At 46.6% G+C, this 24,187-nt stretch overlaps 1 protein-coding gene across 2 annotated transcripts in view; it reads right to left on the bottom strand.

Moving 5' to 3' along the window:
- Window positions 1-23,427, bottom strand: part of cdc16 (cell division cycle 16 homolog (S. cerevisiae)) — a 56,993-nt gene extending 33,566 nt beyond the window's left edge. Inside the window, exons 1-9 of one of the 2 annotated variants that reach the window (XM_055636629.1) lie at window positions 23,271-23,427; window positions 22,649-22,703; window positions 19,437-19,534; window positions 18,609-18,647; window positions 15,617-15,757; window positions 7,582-7,741; window positions 3,973-4,067; window positions 761-894; window positions 267-346 (exon numbers count right to left, since the gene is read on the bottom strand). In XM_055636629.1, coding sequence (XP_055492604.1) covers window positions 267-346; window positions 761-894; window positions 3,973-4,067; window positions 7,582-7,741; window positions 15,617-15,757; window positions 18,609-18,647; window positions 19,437-19,534; window positions 22,649-22,703; window positions 23,271-23,336 — 868 coding nt within the window. In that variant the 5' untranslated portion in view covers window positions 23,337-23,427. Of the gene's footprint in view, window positions 1-266; window positions 347-760; window positions 895-3,972; window positions 4,068-7,581; window positions 7,742-15,616; window positions 15,758-18,608; window positions 18,648-19,436; window positions 19,535-22,181; window positions 22,201-22,648; window positions 22,704-23,270 lie in introns of those variants that run through there. The other variant, XM_055636630.1, reaches the window with a different exon arrangement.
- Window positions 23,428-24,187: the final 760 nt, after the last annotated feature.

Genomic DNA, 24,187 nt, shown 5'->3' with positions numbered 1-24,187 from the left:
GGTGACAGGTACATAATGGAGGCTGAAGCGGTACATACATCTGCCTGAAACATGGCTGGCATTTATGGATGAGAAGGGAATGGAGGGTTATGGTATGAGTGCAGGCAGGTGGGACTAAGGGGAAAAAAAATTAGTTCGGCATGGACTTGTAGGGCCGAGATGGCCTGTTTCCGTGCTGTAATTGTTATATGGTTATATGGTTGTTATATGGCTAAGCACGGGTGCAAGTTAAGATAAGGCAAAAGGAAAGGTGGTTCAGTTCCTACCATTCGCTTTGTTCAGTTCCACCAATGCACCGATGTGCACTGGAAGGAGCACTGCATGATAAGGATCTTTATTCATCACCCTGTCAAGAGACACCAAAATAAACAGCTCAGGTTATCGAATGAATCCACGTAACTAATTTTGAAATTATGAGCATCTTTCTACATTGCACATGGTAGGTGTCATGCAGAACATAAAGTGTGGAGTTCCAAGCCAAGGCAGGAGGCTATGGTTTAAGCTCCTCTTCAGACCTAAACATTACGACAGTGATGAGTGTTGTACTGTCAGATGTGCCACCATTCAGTGAGGTGTTAAGCCTCTCAAACTCTTATTTATCCAACAAACGTCAACGGTAGATTATATTTTCATTATTTCATTGGATATTACGATATAAATTAGCTGCCAAATTTCCTCCGTTACCACAGCAATTAGGCTTCAAAAAAACATCTTTGCTGTCTGCAAATGATTCTATCGAAGATCCACAGACTTTACTTACATTGAAGTCAGTTTATAACAAGTCTTGAAATCACAGTTGTAGTAATTCCTCTCTGCCACAGAAACTACAACATCCAGGTTATCCTGGAGTCCATCCACTGATTCAGGAATTAATGTTTCACTTGGCTTATTATACTGTTGGGGGGATAAGAACAAGATCCCACAGCGTTAGTAAAAACTGTCAAATAGTAAAGTGAGGTACAATTACAGGAGGAAAATAGTGACAAGGATTACAGTAACCCATCATATACATTCAACTCCCTGTAGCCAATGGCAAGACTGTGCTGATGTCCTCCTCTAAATTCTTTATCCTTGTTCGAGTTAGAAATTACATATCAATATTATTACGTACAGCCCAGAGGTCACAAATATGCTGGGTTCAAACTATAGTACATCAGGGGAGTGGGTTCACTGCAAAGAGGAAGAGTCTGTGGTGCGATCTGATTACTTTGGTCCATGCAATGTGGACATTGGGGCTCACTGAGGACAGGAGTTTGGGCAATTTTGAATGTAACAATTATGCCATCCAAGGGCGGCAAGGTTACGCTCGGTAGAGCTGCTGCTTTGCAGCGCCAGAGACCCGGGTACCATTCTGACTACGGATGCTGCCTGTACGGAGTTTGTTTGTTCTCCCTGTGACCTGCACGGGTTTTTTTCCGAGATCTACGGTTTCCTCCAACACTCCCAAGACGTACAGATTTGTAGGTTAATTGCTTGGTTAAATTGTAAATTGTCCCTAGTGCAAGTAGGATAGTGTTAGTGTGCAGGGATCGCTGGTCAGCGCAGACTTGGTCGGCGCTACATCTCTAAATTAAACAAAAAGTGACAAGCAATGACCACCTCTTGCATAAACTTATCCACTTGTTCTTAACATTCAGTAGCATTATGGGGTGGGAGATTGCAACCTTCACGTGGTCCGCCCTGTTTCGACGAATGCAACCAACCCGGTGTGCACAATCAAATAAGATCCAATAGAACAAGTTGTCCTACAACTTTAGGCTGTGCACGCCATACGCAAGAAGAAGAAGTAGCATTATCAAAATCCCTCATCGCCATTGATCCAAAACTCAAGTAGACCAGCCAAATACTGTCTCCAAGAATAAGTCAAAGAGCGAATACTCAACAGTGAGCAACTCATCTCATCACTTTTGGACTTTATTCCTTTAGAGTGCAGGAGGCTGAGGGGTGTCCTTACAGAGGTGCATAAAATCACGAGGGAATAGATTAGGTCAATACCTACGGTAGAGAATTCAACAACCAGAGGACATCATTAGAACCTGAGGGGCAAATGATTCCATTCAGAGGGTGGTGGATGCATGAAACGAGTTGCCAACCTAGTACTTGAGCGGGTACTATAGCAGTATTTGAAAGACTTTGACGGATACATGGATAGGGTTAGAGGAATTTAGGTCAAACACAGACAAGTTAGGTCTTTATTCTCTGGAGCGCAGAAGGTTGAGGGGGGACTTGATAGAGGTCTTTAAAATGATGAGAGGGATAGACAGAGTTGATGTGGACAAGCTTTTCCCTTTGAGAATAGGGAGGATTCAAACAAGAGGACATGACTTCAGAATTAAGGGACAGAAGTTTAGGGGTAATATGAGGGGGAACCTCTTTACTCAGAGAGTGGTAGCGGTGTGGAATGAGCTTCCAGAGGAAGTGGTGGAGGCAGGTTCATTGGTATCATTTAAAAATAAATTGGATAGGCATATGGATGAGAAGGGAATGGAGGGTTATGGCATGAGTGCAGGCAGGTGGGACTAAGGAAAAAAAAATTTGTTCGGCACGGACTTGTAGGGCCGAGATGGCCTGTTTCCGTGCTGTAATTGTTATATGGTTATATGGTTAAATGGGACTAGCTTAGGCATTTTGGTTGGCAAGTATGAGTTGGGCCAAAGAGCCTGTCTCTGTGTTGTATGACTTTGACCTTACACTCCCTTCACTAGCTACTTGGCACTGCCAGGGATGTGATTGAAACTAGATGACAAAAGATGTTAAAACCTGAAATAAATAAAGCAAAAACAAAATGCTGGAAACATTTAGCAGCTCGGGCAGTATCTATAGAAAGAGAAACAGTTAACATTTCAGGATGGTAACTGTTCATCAAAACTGAGGAAAGTACGAAAAATGTTTGAAGTTGCAGAGAATGGCAAGGAATGAACAGAAGTGTGTAGTAGGGCAGAGACCAAGATAGACTGCATGGCACAAGTGGTGGCTGTGTCAGCTCAGTTGAGTTTAGTTTATTGTCATGTGTGCTGTGATACAGTGAAAAGCAGAGGGTGTCCTGGCGAGCCACGTCAAGAATATTGTATACATGTCTAGTCTCCATACCGAAGAATACACATGATAGGGGAGTGGTAGTGATAGCACAGGTCATGCCACTTGCTCACAGCTTTGCACGTTCTCCGTGTGGGTTTTCCTCCAGAGTCTAGTGGGACAGGGGCATACGGATCCCTCCCAACCCCCGAGACATACTGGTCGGTAGATTAATTAGCTAATGTAAATTAATCCCTCATGTGAGTGGTAGGAGAATCACAGAGGGATAGAATAGGTCATGGGAAAATAAGTGGAGAAATGAAATTGATGGGATTGCTCCAGGACCAGCATGGACTCAATGGGCTGAATGGTCTCCAATTTCAAAATGAAATATGAAAAGGAAGAGCAAAGATGCACCAGATGCATTTTTGTCAGGTTTGCTGTGTGCAGAGATAATGCAGAATAGGACTATACTATCTTGAGTTTAGTTCCTTGAGAGGTGATCCCTCATATGTTCCTGGGATCTTAATGTCCAAAATGTGTTTATATTACTCCATAATCTAATCCTCTGTAATCATCAGGCTTCCAATTAGAATTAATGCAGTAAACCACCTCCCCATCATAGCCCTGCAGCATTCACTCTGTTAAGAAAATGCTATATCAAGGCAAGCTGCTATATTTACATCCACCTACCAGCAATGGGACTGGAGCACCACCATGAGTCAGACAGAGTTATTGCAGATTTTATTCCCAGACAATGAAAGCACAGAGTAAAATGCAAGATATGGACCAAATTAGATCAAAGGTCCAATTAGACTTAAGCCTATCTTCACCTGAAAGCTGTACAACATCCAGAAGATAAATGAATATTTTACGCACTATTGTATCCACGAAACTGGGAATAATTTTCAGGTATTATTGTGGTTTACAGAAACGTGTACGAAAAAGTGCAGTTACCTTTTTCAATTTATTTTCATACAGGAAGTACAGTAATTCATGTTCCTCTTCTGTGCACTGCTTACTGAAAGGTAATGAATCAAGCAGCTCTTTCTCTGAAGAGGAAATATTTTCAAATGGAGTTAACATATTGCCAAATGAACACTGGTACACAGCATAATACCACACATCCTGCTTCAACAATGGGTGGCCTTCAGACCAACCTATTGCTTACTTTAATTTCCTACAAATTCACAACATCAACTCAGGGCTAGCATGTGAAGCAGAAAATATCCTGTTTAACAAAGGCTGGGCTCAAGTTCTATGAATGTCCAATACCGAAGTACATAGCCAATTCTGGGAAGGATATGAAGCCCTTGAGCAGGTGATCTTTTTGGAACAGTCCCAGGAATGAGAGGCTTCAACTATGAGGAGAGACTGGACACGCTGGGGTTGCCTCTCAGCAAAGCTGGTTATGGGGAAACATTATAATGGGTAGAACAATTTGATACATTATCTGTGTCTTAGACTTTGGAACCCAATTATAGATCACAGATTTTAAAACAACTGGTTAAAGCAGGGGGGAAATTAGACTTCCACCTCCCTTCCCCCACCCACCTGAGACAAACAGGATTGTGCTGATCTGAAATGTACCCTCAGTAGGGAGAGTGGATTCAAATTTTAAAAGATCTTTTAAAAAGCATTTGCATGTAATTTGAGAGATAGAGTCATAGAGTGACACTCTATGTCGGAAACAGGCCCTTCAGCCCAACTCGCCCACACCGGCGAACAATGTCCCAGTTACCCTAGTCCCACTTGCCTGCACTGGGTCCATAACCCTCCGAATCTGTCCTATTCATGTACCTGTCCAACTGTTTCTTAAACGATGGGAGGAATAGTCCCAGTCTCAACTACCTCCTCTGACTGACTTCATCCACTTCACCACCAACTTCCATCCGGCACTCCAATACACCTGGACCATTTCCAACACTTCCCTACCATTCCTTGACCTCACCATATCCATCGCAGGGGACAGACTTCTGACCGACATACACTGCAAACCAACTGACTCACACGGCTATCTGGACTACACGTCTTCCCACCCTGCCCCCTGTAAAGACTCCATCCCTTACTCCCAATTCCTCCGCCTACGCCGCATCTGTTCCCAGGATGAGACGTTCCACACCAAGGCATCGGAAATGTCCTCGTTCTTCGGGGAACGGGGATTCCCCTCCGCCACCATAGATGAGGCTCGCACTAGGGTCTCTTTCATACCCCGCAACACTGCTCTCTCTTCCCATCCCCACACTCGCAACAAGGGCAGAGTCCCCCTAGTCCTCACCTTTCACCCCACCAGCCGGCAAATACAACAAGTAATCCTCCGCCATTTCCAACGTGACCCCACCACTCGCCACATCTTCCCATCTCCCCCTATGTCTGCCTTCCGCAAAGACCGCTTCCTCCGCAACTCCCTTGTCAATTCTTCCCTTCCCTCCCATACCACCCCCTCCCCGGGCACTTTCCGTTGCAACCGCAAGAAATGCAACACCTGTCCCTTCACCTCCCCCCTCGACTCCATTCAAGGACCCAAGCAGTCGTTCCAGGTGCAACAAAGGTTCACCTGTATCTCCTCCAACCTCACCTACTGCATCCGCTGCTCTAGATGTCAGCTGATTTACATCGGGGAGGCTAAGCGGAGGTTGGGCGATCGTTTGGCCGAACACCTCCGCTCAGTCCGCAATAACCTACCTGAACTCCTGGTGGTTCAGCACTTCAACTTCCCCTCCCATTCCCAATCCGACCTCTCTGTCCTGGGTCTCCTCCATTGCCAGAGTGAGCAACACCGGAAATTGGAGGAACAGAACCTCATATTCCGCCTGGGCAGCTTGCGTCCGGATGGCATGAACGTTGAATTCTTCCAGTTTTGCTAGCCCTTGCTGTCTCCTCCCCTTCCTTAACCCTCGAGCTGTCTCCTCCCATCCCCCCCGCCCTCGGGCTCCTCCTCCTCCCTTTTTCCTTCCTTCTCCCCCCCACCCCCCATCAGTCTGAAGAAGGGTTTTGGTCCGAAACGTCGCCTATTTCCTTCGCTCCATAGATGCTGCTGCACCCGCTGAGTTTCTCCAGCATTTTTGTGTACCTACCTCCTCTGGCAGCTTGTTTCATACACCCACCACCCTCTGTGTGAAAAAGTTACCCCTCAGATTCCTATTAAATCTTTTCTCCTTCACCTTGAACCTATATCCTCTGGTCCTTGATGCCCCCACTCTGGGTAAAAGACTCTGTGCATCTACCCGATCTATTCCTCTCATGATTTTGTATACCTTAATAAGATCTCCCCTCATCCTCCTACGCCCCATGGAATAGAGACCCAGCCTACTCAACCTCTCCCGATAGCTCACACCCTCTAGTCCTGGCAACACACTCGTAAATCTTCTCTGAACCCTTTCAAGCTTGACAATATCTTTCCTATAACATGGTGCCCAGAAAGGAACACAATATTCTAAATGCAGTCTCACCAACATCTTATACAACTGCAACATGCCCTCCCTACTTCTATATCACATGCATGCTTAAGGAGAAATGTTAAGATGTTTATGCCACAGAGAAAACTATTTGCATGAGCACACACCATGTTTTGTTTAATATAGTTTAATTTAAAGATACAACATGGAAACAGGGTCTTTGGCCCATTGGATCCACCCAGACCACTAATCATTCAGACCATTTCTATATTATTCAACTTTTGCACCCACTCTCTACATGGCCACCAAACCCACATATCTTTGGGATGTGGGAGGAGCACTCGGAAGAAACCCATAGGGTTACGGGGAGAACGTGTAAACTCCACACAGACTGCATCTGAGATTAAGATCAAACCCGGGTCTCTGGTGCTGCGAGGAAGCAGCTCTACCTGCTGCGCCAGTGTGCCGACATGCTGCAAGATTTTGGCATACCCAACTAATGTTAACTCTGGTTAAGCAACAGGTAGGGAGAGCTGGAAACATACTGCAGACTCCATCAGCCTTCAAAAGGAACAGGGAATCCTGGACCCATTTTCAATTCTGACCCAGATTGCCAAATTTACACAGCCTTACAAACTTAGTTATTAGGTTTATTTTATGGAAGTTCAGTAAGAATCCTATCATGTTTTCTTCTTAATTTATTGTGGAACAAATCTCAGAAGTTTGGAAACAGGTCACTGAACTCTCTGTCTCTATGTATGCAGCTTTTGCTGGTGATGTTATAACTTTAGCGTGCTTTTAATCATTTAATCCACCTTGCCTCGCCCCCTTGCCCCTCGCATCATCCCACCCATTACTTTGCCTGGCAATCCCCATCCTTGTCCTCCCGCCCCAACAAATCAAGTCAAGTCAAGTTTATTTGTCACATACACATACGAGATGTGCAGTGAAATGAAAGGCCCCACCCACATCACCCACCCTTGCACCCCCCCCCCCCCCCCCCCCCCCTCCCTCCCTCCCCTCCACATCCCAGGGGAACATTTCTAGAAGCAGTTGTGGGTCAAGTCAGTCAAGCAGTCAGAGTGTTGCACATCCAAAAGACCCAAGCTGGCTGCTACTCACCATGGACTACCTCAACTTGCAGTAACCAAACAAATGTGTTACAAACCTTCCTGTGCGGTCAGCATATGGTGCGACGTCAATAGGTCGAACGCTTCAAAGCAACACACGTCCAGCTTCAGAGCCTCTCTGTAGCTGTTGGTAGCCAGAGGTCGATTATCCATGGCATCATAGATTTTCCCCCGTAAAAGGCAAATCGAGCTTTTAATCTGTCGTGATACATACCAGCAGATTAAAGTCACCAATAGTATTCAATGAGGAATTTCAGTACATGTACTTTACCCCACATAACTTTGCAAAGAAAACCAAAAGAGTAAGCATATACACAGATTTTAAGCTGCAACTGTTTAGTGTAAACCTGTCATTGACATGAATTTCAAAATTCTGAAATATATAGGTTCGCAGGTGAAGCCACTCAGTCCCTCGAGCCTCATGTGTTGTGCAAATAATTATGACCGAATAATTCCTCAACTACATTTTCTCAGGTCTCAAAACATTTATGAATCATCATCCTGAAAATTGCAATAATCTCCCAGATCCACAGCATTTTAGAAGAATGATATTCTTGATATCAACATGGAAAACACTTCCAATTTCCCTTAGTGGCTGGAATCCACACTCACTTATTACTAGATCTAACTAGTGTGGATTGTGAAGGAGTATCAAATTACTTAATGTACCATCATATGGACTGGGAACCATAAACAGATCAAGAGTAGAGGCACCTTTGCTTAATGTTCACACTATTAAGGGTTAAAGCGGTCAAATGTCAATCCGCCAATCACCACAAACGTAAACAAATTTTCTCCAAGCTTTTATGAAAAGCCAAGCTGATCATGGGGGGGTGTGTGTGTGTGTGTGTGTGTGTGCGCATATCTATATAATTAAAAGTGTCTTCCTGTCTGCGCTATATATTGATTTTAGAAAAAATGCTGCCTTGTATCGCTGGGTTTTTGGCCATCTTACTCACAGTCCTCCTCTGCTGTGCAAGCCCCGAGGATTTATCCCGTCGATGAAAATTAAAAAAAGTTATGTGCCTAAAAAGCATTGAGATCAGCTGATTGGTCCTCTCGCCTGTCAATCACCGCGATGAAGGTAACACCCCGTTCATGCGGGGGGCAAGGACTATAAAACCCCGGATGCCTGGACTTGAGTCAGTCACTCTGCAAGATCGCGAGGGAGACATCACGACTGTCATACTAAGCTCTGAATCAACTGAACTGTGAGACTGCAATGTACTTGCAATAAATGATTTGTTAGTCATTAATGGCAATGCCATGAGTTGTTTGGCCTGCTGCCCTGCCTGTGCTTGAAACGGCAATCCTTTATTAGGTCCGATTGTGTTTGGAAGGAATAAATGCTTTATTAGGTCCGACTGTGTTGGGAAGGAATAAATGCTTTATTAGGTCCGACCGTGTATGGAAGTAATAAATGCTTTATTAGGTCCGACTGTGTTTAGTCCAAAAGTTCCGCTCATTTTTTAACTTCCTCTTAGTGGACAGGTCGCGCTGATTGCGTAATATCCGGTAAGTGCAGAGGGCACGCTAATTACGAAAGTGTCGCTGACTACGGAAGCCCCATAGTGGAGTAGATCTAAAAAAGCTTACTGTCATATATATGGTGCGTGAGTCAGTGTGTGTGAGTGAGTGTGTGTGTGTGTGTGTGAGTGTGTGGGTGTGTGAGTGAGTGTGTGAGTGTGTGTGTGTGTGTGTGTGTGTGTGTGTGTGAGTCTGTGTGTGTGTGAGTGTGAGTGTATGTGTGTGTGTGTGTGTGTGTGTGTGTATGAGAGTGTCTGTGAGTGTGTAATCTACTCCACAATTTGAGATTTGTAATAGAAAAAAAATCAGATTTTATTAAAGGCCATTTTTATACATTTTGGTTTCATCATGTAGAAATAACAGCTGTGTCTATACATATCCCCCCCAGTTTGACTGACCATGGGTGATGCATCCTAGTTGTTGGCTGCTTGCTCCAAACCTCGGCCAGAACAGCGTCGCTTGTGGCTGAAGAGTCTAATGCGGGAGTGACAGTCTCTGTGCAAAGGTTGCATTTGTGTGTGGTCTCTGGTTTGTTGAAGTTGCTGCGCTCCTTTCTGCGCGCCCGCTTGTCTGCCGCTGCGTTCATCAGTTTCTTTTTCCCCCGTTTTGAGATGTTGGTTCAGGGTACCTCTCCACCTCGTGCGGTCAGCTGCAAGGCTATCCTAGGACTCCACATCGATGTTGAGCGCCTTCATATCTCTCTTGCAGACATCCTTGTAACGTAGCTGGGGGCGGCCGATGGTTCTCTTCATAGATGTCAGCTCTCAATAGAGGATGTCTTTTGGAATACGGCCATCCTCCACACGGTGAACATGGCGCTGCCTGAGTAGAGTGTACATACTGGGAAGGCCAACGCGAGACAGGATCTCAGCGTTGGACCCTCTGTCTTGCCAGGATATTCCCAGAATACGGGGGATGCTTCTAACGTGGAAGGTGTTCCGGTCTTCTCTCCTGTTTGGTATATGTAGTCCATGTCTCACTGCCGTACAGCAGCGTGCTGTTGACACAGGCATTGTAGACTGCTATCTTTGTCTTCACTATCAGCTTTGGGTTGGTCCACATTCGAGTTGTAGCTGCCTTACCAAACCTCTTATCAATCTCCGTGTCCAAGGAGAGGTTGTCGGTGATGGTGGAGCCGAGGTACGTGCATCTGAGTTCGTAGACGTCAATCGTGACGACAGGCGGTGCCTCTGTATCCTGCCCCAGGATGTCCGTCTTCTTCAGGCTGATGGTCAGCCCGAAGTCCTTGCTTGCCCGACAGTTGCGGTCCATCAGTGACTGTAGTTCCTGCAGGGAGTGGGACACAACTGCTGCATCATCGGCAAACAACATGTCTCTGATGAGAGCTTCACGTACTTTTGTCTTGGCTCTGAAGTTGGTGAAGTTGAAGAGCCTGCCATCTGATCTGGTTCGCAGATAGATCCCCTCTGTTGCGGTGAGGAAGGCATGTTTCAGGAGCAGAGCGAAGAAAATCCCAAAGAGTGTGGGAGCGAGGACGCAGCCTTGTTTGACGCCACTGCGGATGTCGAAGGGCTCCGAGAAGCTGCCAATGAACTGCACTGTTCCCTTCGGATTGATGTGGAAGGATTCTATCATGCTCTACAGTTTTGGCGGGCAGACGATCTTTGGCAGAGCCTTAAATAGGCCATCTCTGTTGACAAGGTCGAACGCCTTGGTGAGGTCAATGAAAGCAACATACAGGGGCATCCGCTGTTCTCTGCACTTCTCATGGAGCTGGCGACGGGAGAAGACCATGTCTACTGTTGACCTTCCAGCTTGGAAACCGCACTGTGACTCTGGGTAGACACGTTCTGCCAGCTTCTGCAGGCGGATCAAGATGACCCGAGCAAAGACCTTGCCGACAATTTTGAGTAGGGAGATGCCTCTGTAGTTGTTGCAGTCGCTTCTCTCGCCCTTGTTCTTGTAGAGGGTAATGATCATTGCATCCCTCATGCCCTGCAGTACAGCTCCTTCTTGCCAGCACTAGCAGAGGAGTTCATACAACAGAAGCAGTAAGGTAGTCTTGCAATGCTTGATCAGGTCAGGGGGAATCTTGTCGCTGCCTGGAGACTTGCCTGAGGCCAGGCTGTCAATGGCCTTGCTGAGCTCTCCAACCGTCGGCTCCCAGTCTAACACATCCATGGCCAGCAGACACTCGATGACATTGAGGTAGGACACAGTAGAGTAGAGGTCGGAGTAATAATAATAATCTTATTTATATAGCACATTTTTAGTCAACTTGCATTGACCCCAAAGTGCTTCACATAATTCCATTACATTTACACACAGGCAAAGGTGGGTGAAGTGTCTTGCCCCAAGGACACAACGACAGTATGCACTCCAAGCGAGATTTGAACCGGCTACCTTCCGGTCGCCAGCCGAACACTTAGCCCATTGCGCCATCTGTCGTCCCGAGTAGAGTAAGGTTCCACCGATCTCTCTATCTGCTGGCATTCATCTGTGATTACTTCCCCAGTGGAGGATTTAAGGGGGGCTGTCTTGCTCTGGACTGGTCCTAGTGCCTTCTTAATGCCATCGTACATTCCCCTGATGTTCCCTGTTATGGCTGCCTTCTGGATGTCCTCACGAAGCAGGGCTCGAAATTAGCAGTTGCCCGGGTGCCAATGACCACCTAAAGTGCAACCTAAATGGCGAGTCATTTTGCCCGGCTTGGCACTGCAGATGCTGGTCAATACTGAAGACAGACACAGAAAACTGGAGTAACTCAGCGGGTCAGGCAGCATCTCTGGAGAAAAGGAGCATGACGTTTCATGTCGACGGCGGCAACAGCTATAGTGCGGGTCAAAGATACTAGGTGCGGGGTGACGGAGAATCGAGCGAATGACAGGCCCCGCACAGCAGCAGCGACAGCGGCACCTCCTGCCTCACCCCGCCCGTCCTGATAACGGCTGCTGCTTGCCACTCCACCAGCGGCGCTTTCAAAACAAACGCTCCCGCACGCCGAGGGAGGGAAGTGGGAGGGAGCAAGCGAGCCGGAGGCCCTCTTCCGCCGTCTGAAGCGTTTGCACCGCTCGGCCCCGCACCTTGCTGTTGGCTGACGGAGGGGAGGCGGTGGAGAGGAGATCCCAACAGCCTCCCCCTTTGGCGGTGGACAGGGACGGCCAAGGCAGCCTGAAGAGCGCTGACCTTCCTTCCTCCCCCCCTCCTCTGTCTCTCTCCACCTCCCCCCCTCTGTCTCTCTCCTCCTCTCCCCCTCTGCCTCCCTCTCACTGTGTATGTCTCTCTCTCTCTCTCTCTCTCTCGCTCTCTCTCTCTCTCTCTCTCTCTCTCTCTCTCTCTCTCTCTGTGTGTCTCTCTCTCTCTCTCTCTCTGTGCCTGTCTCTCTCTGTCTATGTGTCTCTCACTGTCTCTCTCTGCCTGTCTCTCTCTGTCTGTTTCTCTGTCTTTCTGTCTCTCTCTCGTTTTCTTTCTTCCCCCCCCCCCCTCCCCCATTTATCCTGGGATCCCTCCTCTCAATCCCACACTGATCCCCATTCCCGCCTCTATTCAGTCCTCACTGACATCCTCTGTGCTCCCCTCCCCATCTACCCCCCCCCCCCCCCCTCTATTCATCCTGCACTGATTTCTCTATCCACCTCACATTGATTCTCCTGCCACCCCCCATTCATCCTGCACTGCTCCCACCCATCCATCCTGTACTGACCCCCCCCTATTCTTTTATCTGCACCCCCCCCCCATCCATCCTGTAGTGATCCACCCATCATCCTGTAGTGATCCCTCCATTCATCCTGCACAGACCCTCCAATCCACACTGTACTGACCTCCCCATTCAAGAAGAATTCAAGGGGAATGGGGGGGGGGATCAGTCTGAAGAAGGGTCTCTGACCCGAAACGTTGCCTATTTCCTTCGCTCCATAGATGCTGCTTCACCCGCTGAGTTTTCCCAGCATTTTTGTCTACCCCATTCATCCTGTGCTGATCCCCCCCCCCCCCCCCCCCATTCATCCTGTACTGATCCCCCCCCATCCACCCTGCACTGATTTCCCCCCCCAACCATCCTGCACAGACCTCCCCCGTCCATCCCGTACTGATCCCCCCCCCCCCCCCATTCAACCCCACTGACATCCCCCACGCTCTCCCCTCATAATTTTATCTACTCCAACCGACACGCACTAATTCCTCAGCCTCAATCCATCCATTCTGCACCGATTGCCTTCTCAAACCCCCCCCCCACCAATGTGTTTTAATTCCCAATGTTATTATTTGATTTTAATCCATAAAGATAGATTAATAAAATTGTGAACACGTGAAACATTTAAACCGCAGTGTTGGATTGTCACTGCTACCGTTGACACGTTATTACAGAATTCATTTAACCTGCAAATCAATGCTCTTAATATGGAGTATCAGTACAGAAGTTATTTAATGAAAACATTCACAGTTATACGTTGGATTTATCCAGATTTTACTTTTACAGTTGGTCATATACATCACAAATTTGGTCAGGAAATATTTCAGTTAAAATTTTAACATTAATTCTGAAGTGGGAATGGTGGAAACAGCGTTTATCAATAATTTGTTTTAAATCTGGTGCGTACAAACTGGGTATCTTCATTGCTATTCATAACACATACATCTAATCTGAATGTCCGGTAACGTGGCGTTTTGACACCTTTAAACATATTGCCAAAAGAGCATTTGCTGCAGTTATGTCCTTTGACCATCTCTTGTCAGTTAGTGTGATGTTTAACCTGTCAGATGGGTATAGTCGGTTTTAACAGCTATTATCATAAAATGTAGTTTTGATATTTCCTTGCAACCTGTATATTTTGTTGTGGATAAATTATGTGTGAAGCGAGAATGTTTCTGTACCAATAGCAATAATGACCCATGTTATGGCCATGTCATGATAATTTTCGGTCCTTCACAGAGAACATGCTTGCATCAATCTGTAGTGTGCATGGTTAAGCATATATGTTATCAAGGTCCAGGATTTATTGACTCAGGTTGATCATACGCTGAATAATCCAACCACATTTTTGTTTGGAAGTGGAAAGAAATAATAGAAATTGCATTAATTGCAACGTGTAAAAAGAGTTGAGGTACTGTATTATAATTGTGCTGCATGTCATTGTGGTATATATCATGTCTTGATTGGTGAATATGTTTAGTTTGTGACTAGTTGAAGCAGAAATAATATATGAACGCTTCATTGAGCATAATTCCGACTGGTAACTACGCACTTCGTCGGAGCACATTATCGCATGTGTCATGTAAGCCGTCTTAAATGACCACCTAAACTGTCATTTGGCAACCTATAAAACTACCTAGGTTGCCTGGCTGGCAACAGAGAAAAAAAAGTTAAGTGAGAGCCGTGCTAAGGTGTGTCCAGCAGTCATTGGCACAATGCCTGGCAGTCTGCTGAACCTTGCTCCTGGCAGCCCTGAGGATCTGCAGGTTCTTCTCATTGGCTGACCGCTTGTACTCGGTAGAAGTGGCAGATGGAATATAGTGTAGCAAACATTTTGGTATAAGGAATAAAGGTGTAGACTATTTTCTAAATGGGGAGAGAATCCAGAAATCAGAGGTGCAAAGGGACTTCGGAGTGCTGGTGCAGAATTCCCAAAAAGTTAATCTGCAAGTCGAATTGATAGTAAAGAAAGCAAACTCAATGCTAACATTTATTTCGAGGGCTTGTATACAAAAACAGCGATGTAATGCTGAGGCTCTATAAGGTGCTGGTAAGGCCACATTTGGAATATTGTGAGCAATTTTGGGCAGCATATCTGAGGAAGGATGTGCTGGCTCTGGCGAGGGTCCAGAGGAGGTTTACAAGAATGATCCCAGGAGTGAGCGTTTGTCGGCACTGGGCATGTATTCTGTGGAGTTTAGAAGAATGAGGGGGAACCTCATTGAAAAATACAGAATAGTGAAAGGCTTGGATAGAGTGGATGTGGAGAGGATGTTTCCATTAGTGGGAGAGTCTAGGATTAGAGGTCATAGCCTCAGAATTAAAGGACATTCTTTTGGGAAGGAGATATTTATTTAGTTAGGCGGTGGTGAATCTGTTAACTTCTTTACCACAGAAGGCTGTGGAGGCCAAGTGTGGATACTTTTATGGCAGAGATAGATAGATTTTTGATTAGTACAGGTGTCATCAGAGGTTATGGGGAGAAGGCAGGAGAATGGGGTTAGGAAGGAGAGATAGATCAGACATGATTGAATGGCGGAGTAGACTTGATGGGCCGAATGGCCTAATTCTACTCCTATCACTTATGACCAGCTTCTTCTGATATTCAGAAACACCGCTACTGAACCTGCACCAGCACTACCTTCAACCTGGCACTAGTGCAGCAACTCCATTCAAGCTACAAGTAATTAAAATTAAAATATGTCTTTTGATTTAATTGATTTAAATTTGGTTTAAATATTTGCAAAGTCCCATTGAGCATTTTAATTACTCTTAAAAATGTAATGGCATATTTAACTTTTAATAGGTCTGCAAAGGTTTTGAACATCTTGTGATCACCAGAAGACACTGTCCTTATGGAGCAGCAGAAACCACGACAGATCCATCCTACTCACCGCAGCTGGAGACAGCCCCCAGTCAATGGAAGCTTCTTTAACTTTGTTATCATCTTTGGAACTTTTCTCCAGGATTATCTTATTGATTGGTTCCTGCATATCCAGAATGTCGAGGGCTTGCTGATATTCCTTGGTTGCATACTTTGCGACCAAAATAAAAGATAACAGTTAGCACAGTGGTTAGTATGGGAGAGGCACAGATCCACCAGAATTCAATTGAAAGGTAGAGTAGGTTCAAGGGGCTAAAGGCCTACTTTTGCTTTAAAAATTCCAATAAAGTAGAAAGGATTATCAGCGATTAAAATATTGCAATGCAAGATGTGTTAATAAGATATGTAAATTCTTTAGAGGACAGCGATTGTCCCAATGAGATCATGACCGTAGGTTTCAATTTCACCTGCAAACTTCTCTGAAGTGGGACTCAAATCTCAATCACTAACTCAAAGACATGCACAGTAACCAGTGCATGGCTAACATAAGTATTGGAGAAAATAGCAAGACCAAAGATAAATGCTGTAATAGTCAGCCAGTATTTGTAACTTAAATCTCACAAAAATTCTTATCTTTACCAAGTTTGCAAATGGAAGCCAAGGCACTGAAAATTGCATACAAAAACATATCAGGCAGCATCTCTGGCAAGAAGGAATCGGTGACGTTTTGGGTCGAGACCTCCAGGGATGCTGCCTGTCCCGCGGAGTTATCCAGCATCTATCTTCGGTGTAAACCAACATCTGCAGTTCCCTCCTTCACTTAAGGTCGCTCCTTGCAGGCTCTGGTCCCAGTTTGTGGCAAACAGTTGAATCCTACTTCTATCCCATCCTACCCTTTCCATTCTCCATCAATGAAACTGCTTAACATTGCCGTTTTGGCCCAGGTCAGACCAATTTTGACCAACTTTGTCCCATGGAAATTGGCCTATTGGTTGTCAGTGTATCACCTTCTATCTGCCATTTTAACATGGTATTGCACTGTGGTTATCGGTAGTGAGCCAGAGAAGTGCAGAGGATTGTGAACCAATTGCTCCTAACAGTTCATACTAACATCCCATTATACTTATGGGCCTGGCAATCTCATGACCAGATCTTATCGTTGAACTATTTTTCCACCTTAACTTACTTACGCTTTTGGTTATCTCTATTGACATGGAACCGACCAGAGCTAATGAAGCTTTGGTTTGTACCAGGAATACTGCAAAGTCAGCGGGTGATTCACCCAGAGTTTCTCAGCATTTTGTGTCTACCTTCGATTTTACCAGCAGCAGTTCTTTCTTAAACATACTGCAAAGTCAATGGATTGTCTTTATCTTATCAGTTCCCTTCAACCGGCTCCAGTTATTTGCAATTTTAATTGTCACGAGGGGCTCTTCAACACAATTCCGAATTCGAGATTCCATGAAGAACAGGTTCTCCCAAGTTGAATATCTGCCTTATCTTCCTATGTCTTTAGAATTCAAAGAGAACTTTGTAAACCATTAACCGTATCTCCATCTTCAGGTATCAGTTGAGGCTGTATACATCTCATTATTTTATTTGAAGACAGTTGTCACCCTCTAACTACACATTTATAGCTACAAGTTGCTGGCTAAGGTTACATTCAGGTGGTTTACCGGTCCTGCCTCACATCTCGACATCTCAACAGGTGAGCATACTCAACTGCCTGCACACACTCATTCTCATGCTGAAGAACTACTTCAACTCTTTCACTTCACTTTCTTCAGATTAATTGCCCGGTCCCGCGGTGCGAGTTCATTCCATGAGCTCTCCGAGTTTAAAAAAAATCAAACTCGTGGTAAGCACGGAGAATGAAGGTAGCGGGTACGTCGGAGCTCGGGGACGTCTCTTAGCGCTAACGGCAGGTATTCGGGAAGACTCGCTAATGACAGGTAAGCACGGAAAAACTCGTGAAGATTTTTCAACATGATGAAAAATGTCCACGAGAGCCCCGAGTACCGCCAAGTGGCCATTACCGTAAATCTCCGCGTTCGAATCAGGGCAAACCTGGGAGAACTCTTGGAATGAACTCGTACCATGTGACAGGGGTTTAAATGTGTAGCCAAAGTAACTCACATGGGCACCATCTTTTTGTGGGATTTATGGAACAGTCCATATTTCGGTTCTCCCCAGGCCTCCTCTCTCAACTCCTTTTCTGGTGCATTGATGAATGCATTGGTACTCTTTCTTTCACTCATAGAATACAAATTTTATTTTCTTTAGCTGCCAATTTTCAATCCGCTCTACTTTTGAGTATCCATTGAAAGTTCAATATCCATTGAAATTCACATGGCCCATGTCTGACACATTCATTCCTGGATCTTGAGATTTCCATTGCTTGCGTTATCAGTGTCAGGAAAAAGGTCAGTATCAAACATCCATTACAAGCTCCTACTGCTACAAGCCTCTTGAAAGACCACTCCATTCGCCTTATTCCTCTATATCTAATCCATTGCGGTAACTCTTCCTTAACTGTGGCTTTCCATTTGCCATTGTTGTCTTGATTAACTATTTCCTACATCTATGCTCTCACCCCTTCTCTTCCCAGAGCGAACAAGGATAGAGCTCTCCTTGTCCTCATTTTCCACCCCACCATCCTCCACGTTCTACGGACCATTGTACAAGATAAAATTCCACCACCACACGCAACTTTCACTCCCACCTCAGCATTCTAAATGGCCTATTCTGAGGGACCATTCCCCTTGCAACTAAAACTCAGGGGTTAGGCAGCCATTTTTGGAGGACATGGATAGGCAATGTTTCTGGTCGAGATCCTTCATTTGCAGTTTGAGTATGGGTGGTGGTACCTGAAGCTCCTGCTCGAGGCAAGGACAACAGCTCCATCCCAATGTTATCCTGCATCTTTAGAATTCTGAAATCTGATTAGCGTCCACACATCCTTTCTTCAAACATGCTTATTGGCAGATTCAATGGAAATTGCACAAAGGCACGCCAGCAAACCTTTTATGTGGAATACATGACCCAAAATATGCTGTACTCACGTGACACTGAGCAGCAAAATATCGACAGGCTCCATATAACTGAGGAAAAATAAAGAGATTTGTAATGTCAGTCAATGCATATTTCTTCATCAATTTCTGCGAAAATTACAATTGGCCACTGAAAATGTCACCAATTTAAGTGCAAATAGGCTTTTGAAAGAAAATATACCCAATACAATCCTGATGTGGTTACGGGTAGTGCAAACATTCAGCATTAAGTTCCTGAAGTAAATGATATGAAATTAATCACATCCAGATCACCAGGCTTACATCCTAGTCCAGTCTGAATATACCCTAGGGACAGCATATAAACAGATGTCTGAGGCTAGACACAAAATGCTGAAGTAACTCAACGGGACAGGTGCCAGAGGTTGTGGGTAGAAGGCAGGTGAATGGGATCAGGAAGGAGAGATAGATCAATCATAATTGATTGGCGGAGTAGACTTGACGGGCCGAATGGCCTAATTCTACTCCCATCACATAACCTTAAAACAGGCAGCATCTCTGGAGAGAAGGAATGGGTGATATTTCGGGTCGAGACTGAAGAAGGGTAAATCAGCATCTGCAGTTCCTTCCTGCACAATTGTCTGGGGCTGTTAGATTTCAAGAATAGGGTGACAAAGACAAAATCTGAAAGAGTACTGCTCTTGCGAAGCACAGAAAAATTCATCAGCCATCTTGAGTAAGCATGAATAGTAATGTTGCTAAAGGTTTTCCTATTTTTTTAAATAACCTTCACTAGTTAGAGATAAATGTGCTGGTGCACAATTACATAATGTGAAACAGTTGAAATTAGAACCATATAGATGTTGCAGAAAAAATGCCTACCTTGTCAAGCTTGCGGGATCGGATAGCATGGGCAGCTCTGTGGTACTGGGCTGTGAGATAGAGACACTGGGACAACCAGTAGATATCCTGGGGCTCTTCTGCAATACAATCGGAACAAAATGCAACACATAAGTTATCACAAAAGTAGAAACACTCCTAAAAAAAAAACTACGCACCAAGCCTGGAAAAGTAAGTGGAGAGCCTCCTGCAGAATGGCAAGCAAAAAATACTCTTGTCAGTTAACATAATCATTCCCGATGATTAAGTAGCATATCTACACCACTAGGCAATACTACATTCAACTAAAACATTTCAAATACAACAAGGAATTATAATCTATACTGAAACAGTATTTCCATCCCTTACCTCCTACTCCATTTCCATCAAGTGAATTTTATTGTTATTTCATCTCAAAATAATTGAAACGCCAGAACGCACAATTACAGAACAGAGGCTCAAGTTCACCAGACAATATTTGCATTATCTAACGTTAAGAGGCCAGAGTTAGCAAATGGCAATCAGAATGGACCCTAAACACAATTGTGTTTAGGTGGCACAATTGCACGGCTGGTGGGGCTACTGCCTCACAGCACCAGATACTCAGGTTTGATCCTGCAATCAGATGCTGTCTGTGTGGAGTTTCCCTGTGACCACGTGGATTTCCACTGAACACTCCGATTTCCTCTCACATGCAGAAGTGCAGATTTGTAGGTTAATTGGCCTCTGCAACATAGGCACATGTGTAGGGAGTGGATGTGAAAGTGGGAAAACACGGAACTAGTGGGAATGGGTGATCAATGGTTGGCATGGACTCGGTGGGCTAGAGGGCCCATTTCCATGCTGTATCTGTAAATTAAACTAAAGCTGGGAAAGTTAATGTGATTAAATTACTGATATAGCAAATCAGAATCCAAGAATACTGATCTGACAATCAAATCTTATCGAGCATAGCATGGAATTAGAAATGATTATATATTGAAATTAAGTGCTTCATGAAATCCCATCCGGTTCACTATTAAGTGAGTTCGGTATTCCGATCAACGCAAGGAATCATGGGATTTATCAAAGGTCATTCGCGATAAAGAAAAAGCGAACAAAGTGCTGGTTGTATAAGCCGTGTATAAATTCTTATCTTTATTCATAATTTATGAGTAAAAATATATTTAATCTGAGCAACGGGTGTAACGGGAAAGCTGGGTGTAACAGCGAGAGAGGAGGGGGCAGATGCGAGTGGGAGACAGGGGAGAGACTGGACTGTCGGAGAGGCATTACCGACAGCTGCACTGCTGCGCGCACGCAGACCCGCGCCTCATCCGCAGACAGGATCGAACCCGGGTCCCTGGCGCTGCAAACACTGCCGAACCGCGACTGGACCATCCCCCCCTGCTCCAGGCCGTCCAAAGCAACCCGGGACTGACAGGACACAGACCCGGAGCAGCGGCGGCCCCAGGCCCACAGCCAGCGCAGAGTAGTACCAACCCCAGCTCAACTACACTGGGCCAAACAACAGCTCCGGACCGACAGGACACCCGCCCGGAGCAGTGGTGGCCCCAGGCCCACAGGCTGCGCAGAGAAAAAGCGCCAACTCCAGCCCAACCCCACTCCAACTCACGAGGAACCTGCTCCCCAACTGGCCAGAGACTGCCAGCCGCACCCCACCCAGCGGCCGCCGGCCAACCCCCCCCGGCGCCGACGAAAGCCGAGCACCAGCCATCAATGGAGACACACACAAAACACTGCAGCAACTCAGGGGGTCAGGCAGCTTCCCCGGAGAAAAGGAATGGGTGACGTTTCGGGTCGCGACCCTTCTCCAGAGATGTTGCCTGACTGGCCGAGCCACCGCAGCACCCCTTGTGCATCCCTGCCGATAACCAGCACTCAGCCCGTAATATGTGGGAGCATTTTCTCGGTCAGACTTTGTCGACAGTTGGGGTGGGAGATCTGAGAAAGAGAGAGCTGGCAATGCCGCACAGACGGAACAGTTTAACAACCCATTAAAATCCGCCCTTCGGTCACTCGGCAACCTGGGTTGATCTGATCTGACAGCCCTCTCGCTAGCTCGCTGCATGCCTGATCCTAATGCAGAACCTCCACAAAACCTTTAGGCTTCGCGTAACACCTGCACAAAGAGCCTCTGCTAACAAGGGCTGACGAACTGTGTTGGTCAACGTGAACTGGGCGAGATGGCTGGGGGAAATGCACCACTACCACCGCAAACTTGGAACAGCACAGACCCTCCACTCAACCTATCCAATACTAAAGGGCAGGCATTTTACAGTTAAATGTCTTATATCGATTGGCAGCTCCTTCACAGGGCCAACCCTGTACTCAAGTTTTCCTCGGAGATGAATCTTTGCCCTAACGGTACATTCACACCACCTGTAGGCAAAGCATCAGCCCACATCACACTGATACAGTCGCTGCCTGCCTCAGATTAAATATATTTTACTCATAAATTATGAATAAAGATAACAAAACATTTCAAATGCAAGTAATATTTTCTTATTCCAGTAGTAAACACATTAAGGATTAAATGAAAATATTAAATTCTTTTAACTTTTTGAATATCTCATAATTGCAGATTAATGAACTGAGCTGGAAGCGGGACTGTGTAGTGTGTGAACAGCAAAACAAGAAAGGAAGCTATTGAGTTGACCGAATTTGTGATTAATTCCTTGGTAGAATAGTGAACAATGTATACAGTTTATACAGCGCTGCGTTCGCTTTTTTAAAATCCCGAATTACCTTTGACAAATCCCATGATTCCTTGTTTATCGAGTTACCGAACTCGCTTATTGATAAGGTTGGAGGATGTGGAGGGGAGATCGCCATAGGTTTTGAGATCAGAAAGTGTCTGGGAGATGATGATGGCCTGGCGTTCTTCCGTGGGGTCATGGCCAAGGGGTAGGTGTCCAACAGCTGGAACCTGGCCTCAGCATGTTAGAGATCTGCCTGCCAGAGTACAAAAGACCTCCCTTGTCAACAGGTTTAATAACAGTTGGGGGGGGATTGTTGCTGAGTGAGCGGAGGGCTGTGTCTTCAGAGGGGATGAGATTGGAGTGGATAAGGGAGTGGGAAAATCAAGATGGTTGATGTTGACGCAGAAGTTGGAAACGTAGTCCTGACAGTCTGAACAGAGCCAGGTCAGAGCACTGACCTCAGCAGCACCCTGACCACCAACATGTAAGTTGAAGAAAGAGAAATGGGCTCACCATGCGAGAGGGAGGCGACCTTGTCAGCCCAGAAGAGAGCACTTTGGTATTGTTGCTGCAGGGAAGCAAAACAGTTATCAACTGTGTGGGAACACGAAGTCAAGATGCAAAAAGAGGGGGAGGGAGGGCGCCGGTGGGATGGCCACAGGAAAGGGGGGCATCGAGGGATCGTCGCAGGAGGGAGCGCCGCGCAACAGGATAAGGGAGCACGGAGGGATGGCCCTGGGAGAGTGGAGCACCGCGGGAGGGATGGCCCTGGGAGAGGGGAGCACCGCGGGAGGGATGGCCCTGGGAGAGGGGAGCACCGCGGGAGGGATGGCCCTGGGAGAGGGGAGCGCCGCAGTTGGGGGGATCGCCGCGCCACAGGAGAAGGAAGCGCCGAGGGATCGCCACAGGAGGGAGCGCCGCGCCGCGCCGCAGGAGAAGGGAGCACAGAGGGATCGCCGCAGTTGAGGAGAGCGCTGACTGAGGGATCTCCGCGGGAAGGGGGAAGGCACCGCCAGTGGAAGCGCCAATGGATCGCTGCAATGGAGGGGAGGGGAGGTGCCGGATAGGCCGCGCCGCCGCCGCCGCCGGCCTGTGTGCGGGGCGGGGCGGGGACCCCCAGGCCCACCGGCCGCACCTGGTCCAGGTAGAGCCGCACCCGCCGCCGCAGCCGCTCCCGGTCACCGCGCTGTTTCTGGCTCATTGTCTCCGCTCCGGCGCCACTTCCGCCCGCCGCCTTCCCGCCGCACAGCCACTTCCCCCCGGAACGCCGGGCTCCGGACAAAAGGTCCTACGCTGCAGAAAGCAAAGATGGTAGAAAGCCTTCAGTCTCGGATCGACGGCCCCGCCACGGTAAAGTCGGGGGATGCGGGGTGTGGTTTACCAGTGACTGGCGTCTGTAACGCTGGGTAGAATCCGATCCAACCTCATGTTTCACCCTCCGAAACAAAGATCTCTGCTCTGCTACAAGATCTTTGCTCCGAAATACCTGAGATAAGAGGCGAAGAGGCCTGACTCAGTTGCCAGGGCAACGTTTCAGAGGCCTCAGCGAAACTGAACTTTATTTTGAAGCTGAATGTGTGATCAGTTTCTGGCAGCGTGCGGTGCCGAGGTGGAGCAAGGCCAGGGACAAATGTGTAGCAAGTATTGGGGAAAGAGTCAAGGTGGAAATGTGTCAGCCTCGATAACAATCAGCACGGGAGCACCTCAAGGCTGCGTGCTCAGCCCTCTGCTGTACTCACTCTATACTCACGACTGCGAGGCCAGTCATAGTGCGAACTCCATCATCAAGTTCGCTGACAACACCACTGTTGTGGGATGTATCACTGATGGGGACGAGCCAGAATATAGAAGTGAGATCGACCGACTGACCAAATGGTGCCAGCGCAATAACCTGGCCCTCAACACCAGCAAAACCAAGGAACTGATCGTGGACTTTGGAAGGGGTCGGATGGGGACCCACAGTCCCGTTTATATCAACGGGTCGATGGTGGAGAGGGTCAAGAGCTTCAAATTCCTGGGCGTGCATATTTCTGAAGATCTCTCCTGGTCCGA

This window comes from Leucoraja erinacea, chromosome 6 (genome assembly GCF_028641065.1).
Source record: "Leucoraja erinacea ecotype New England chromosome 6, Leri_hhj_1, whole genome shotgun sequence".
Lineage (NCBI taxonomy): Eukaryota > Metazoa > Chordata > Chondrichthyes > Rajiformes > Rajidae > Leucoraja > Leucoraja erinaceus.
Note: the sequence above shows the minus strand (reverse complement) of the source record. Positions and strands in the feature narration are given on the sequence as shown.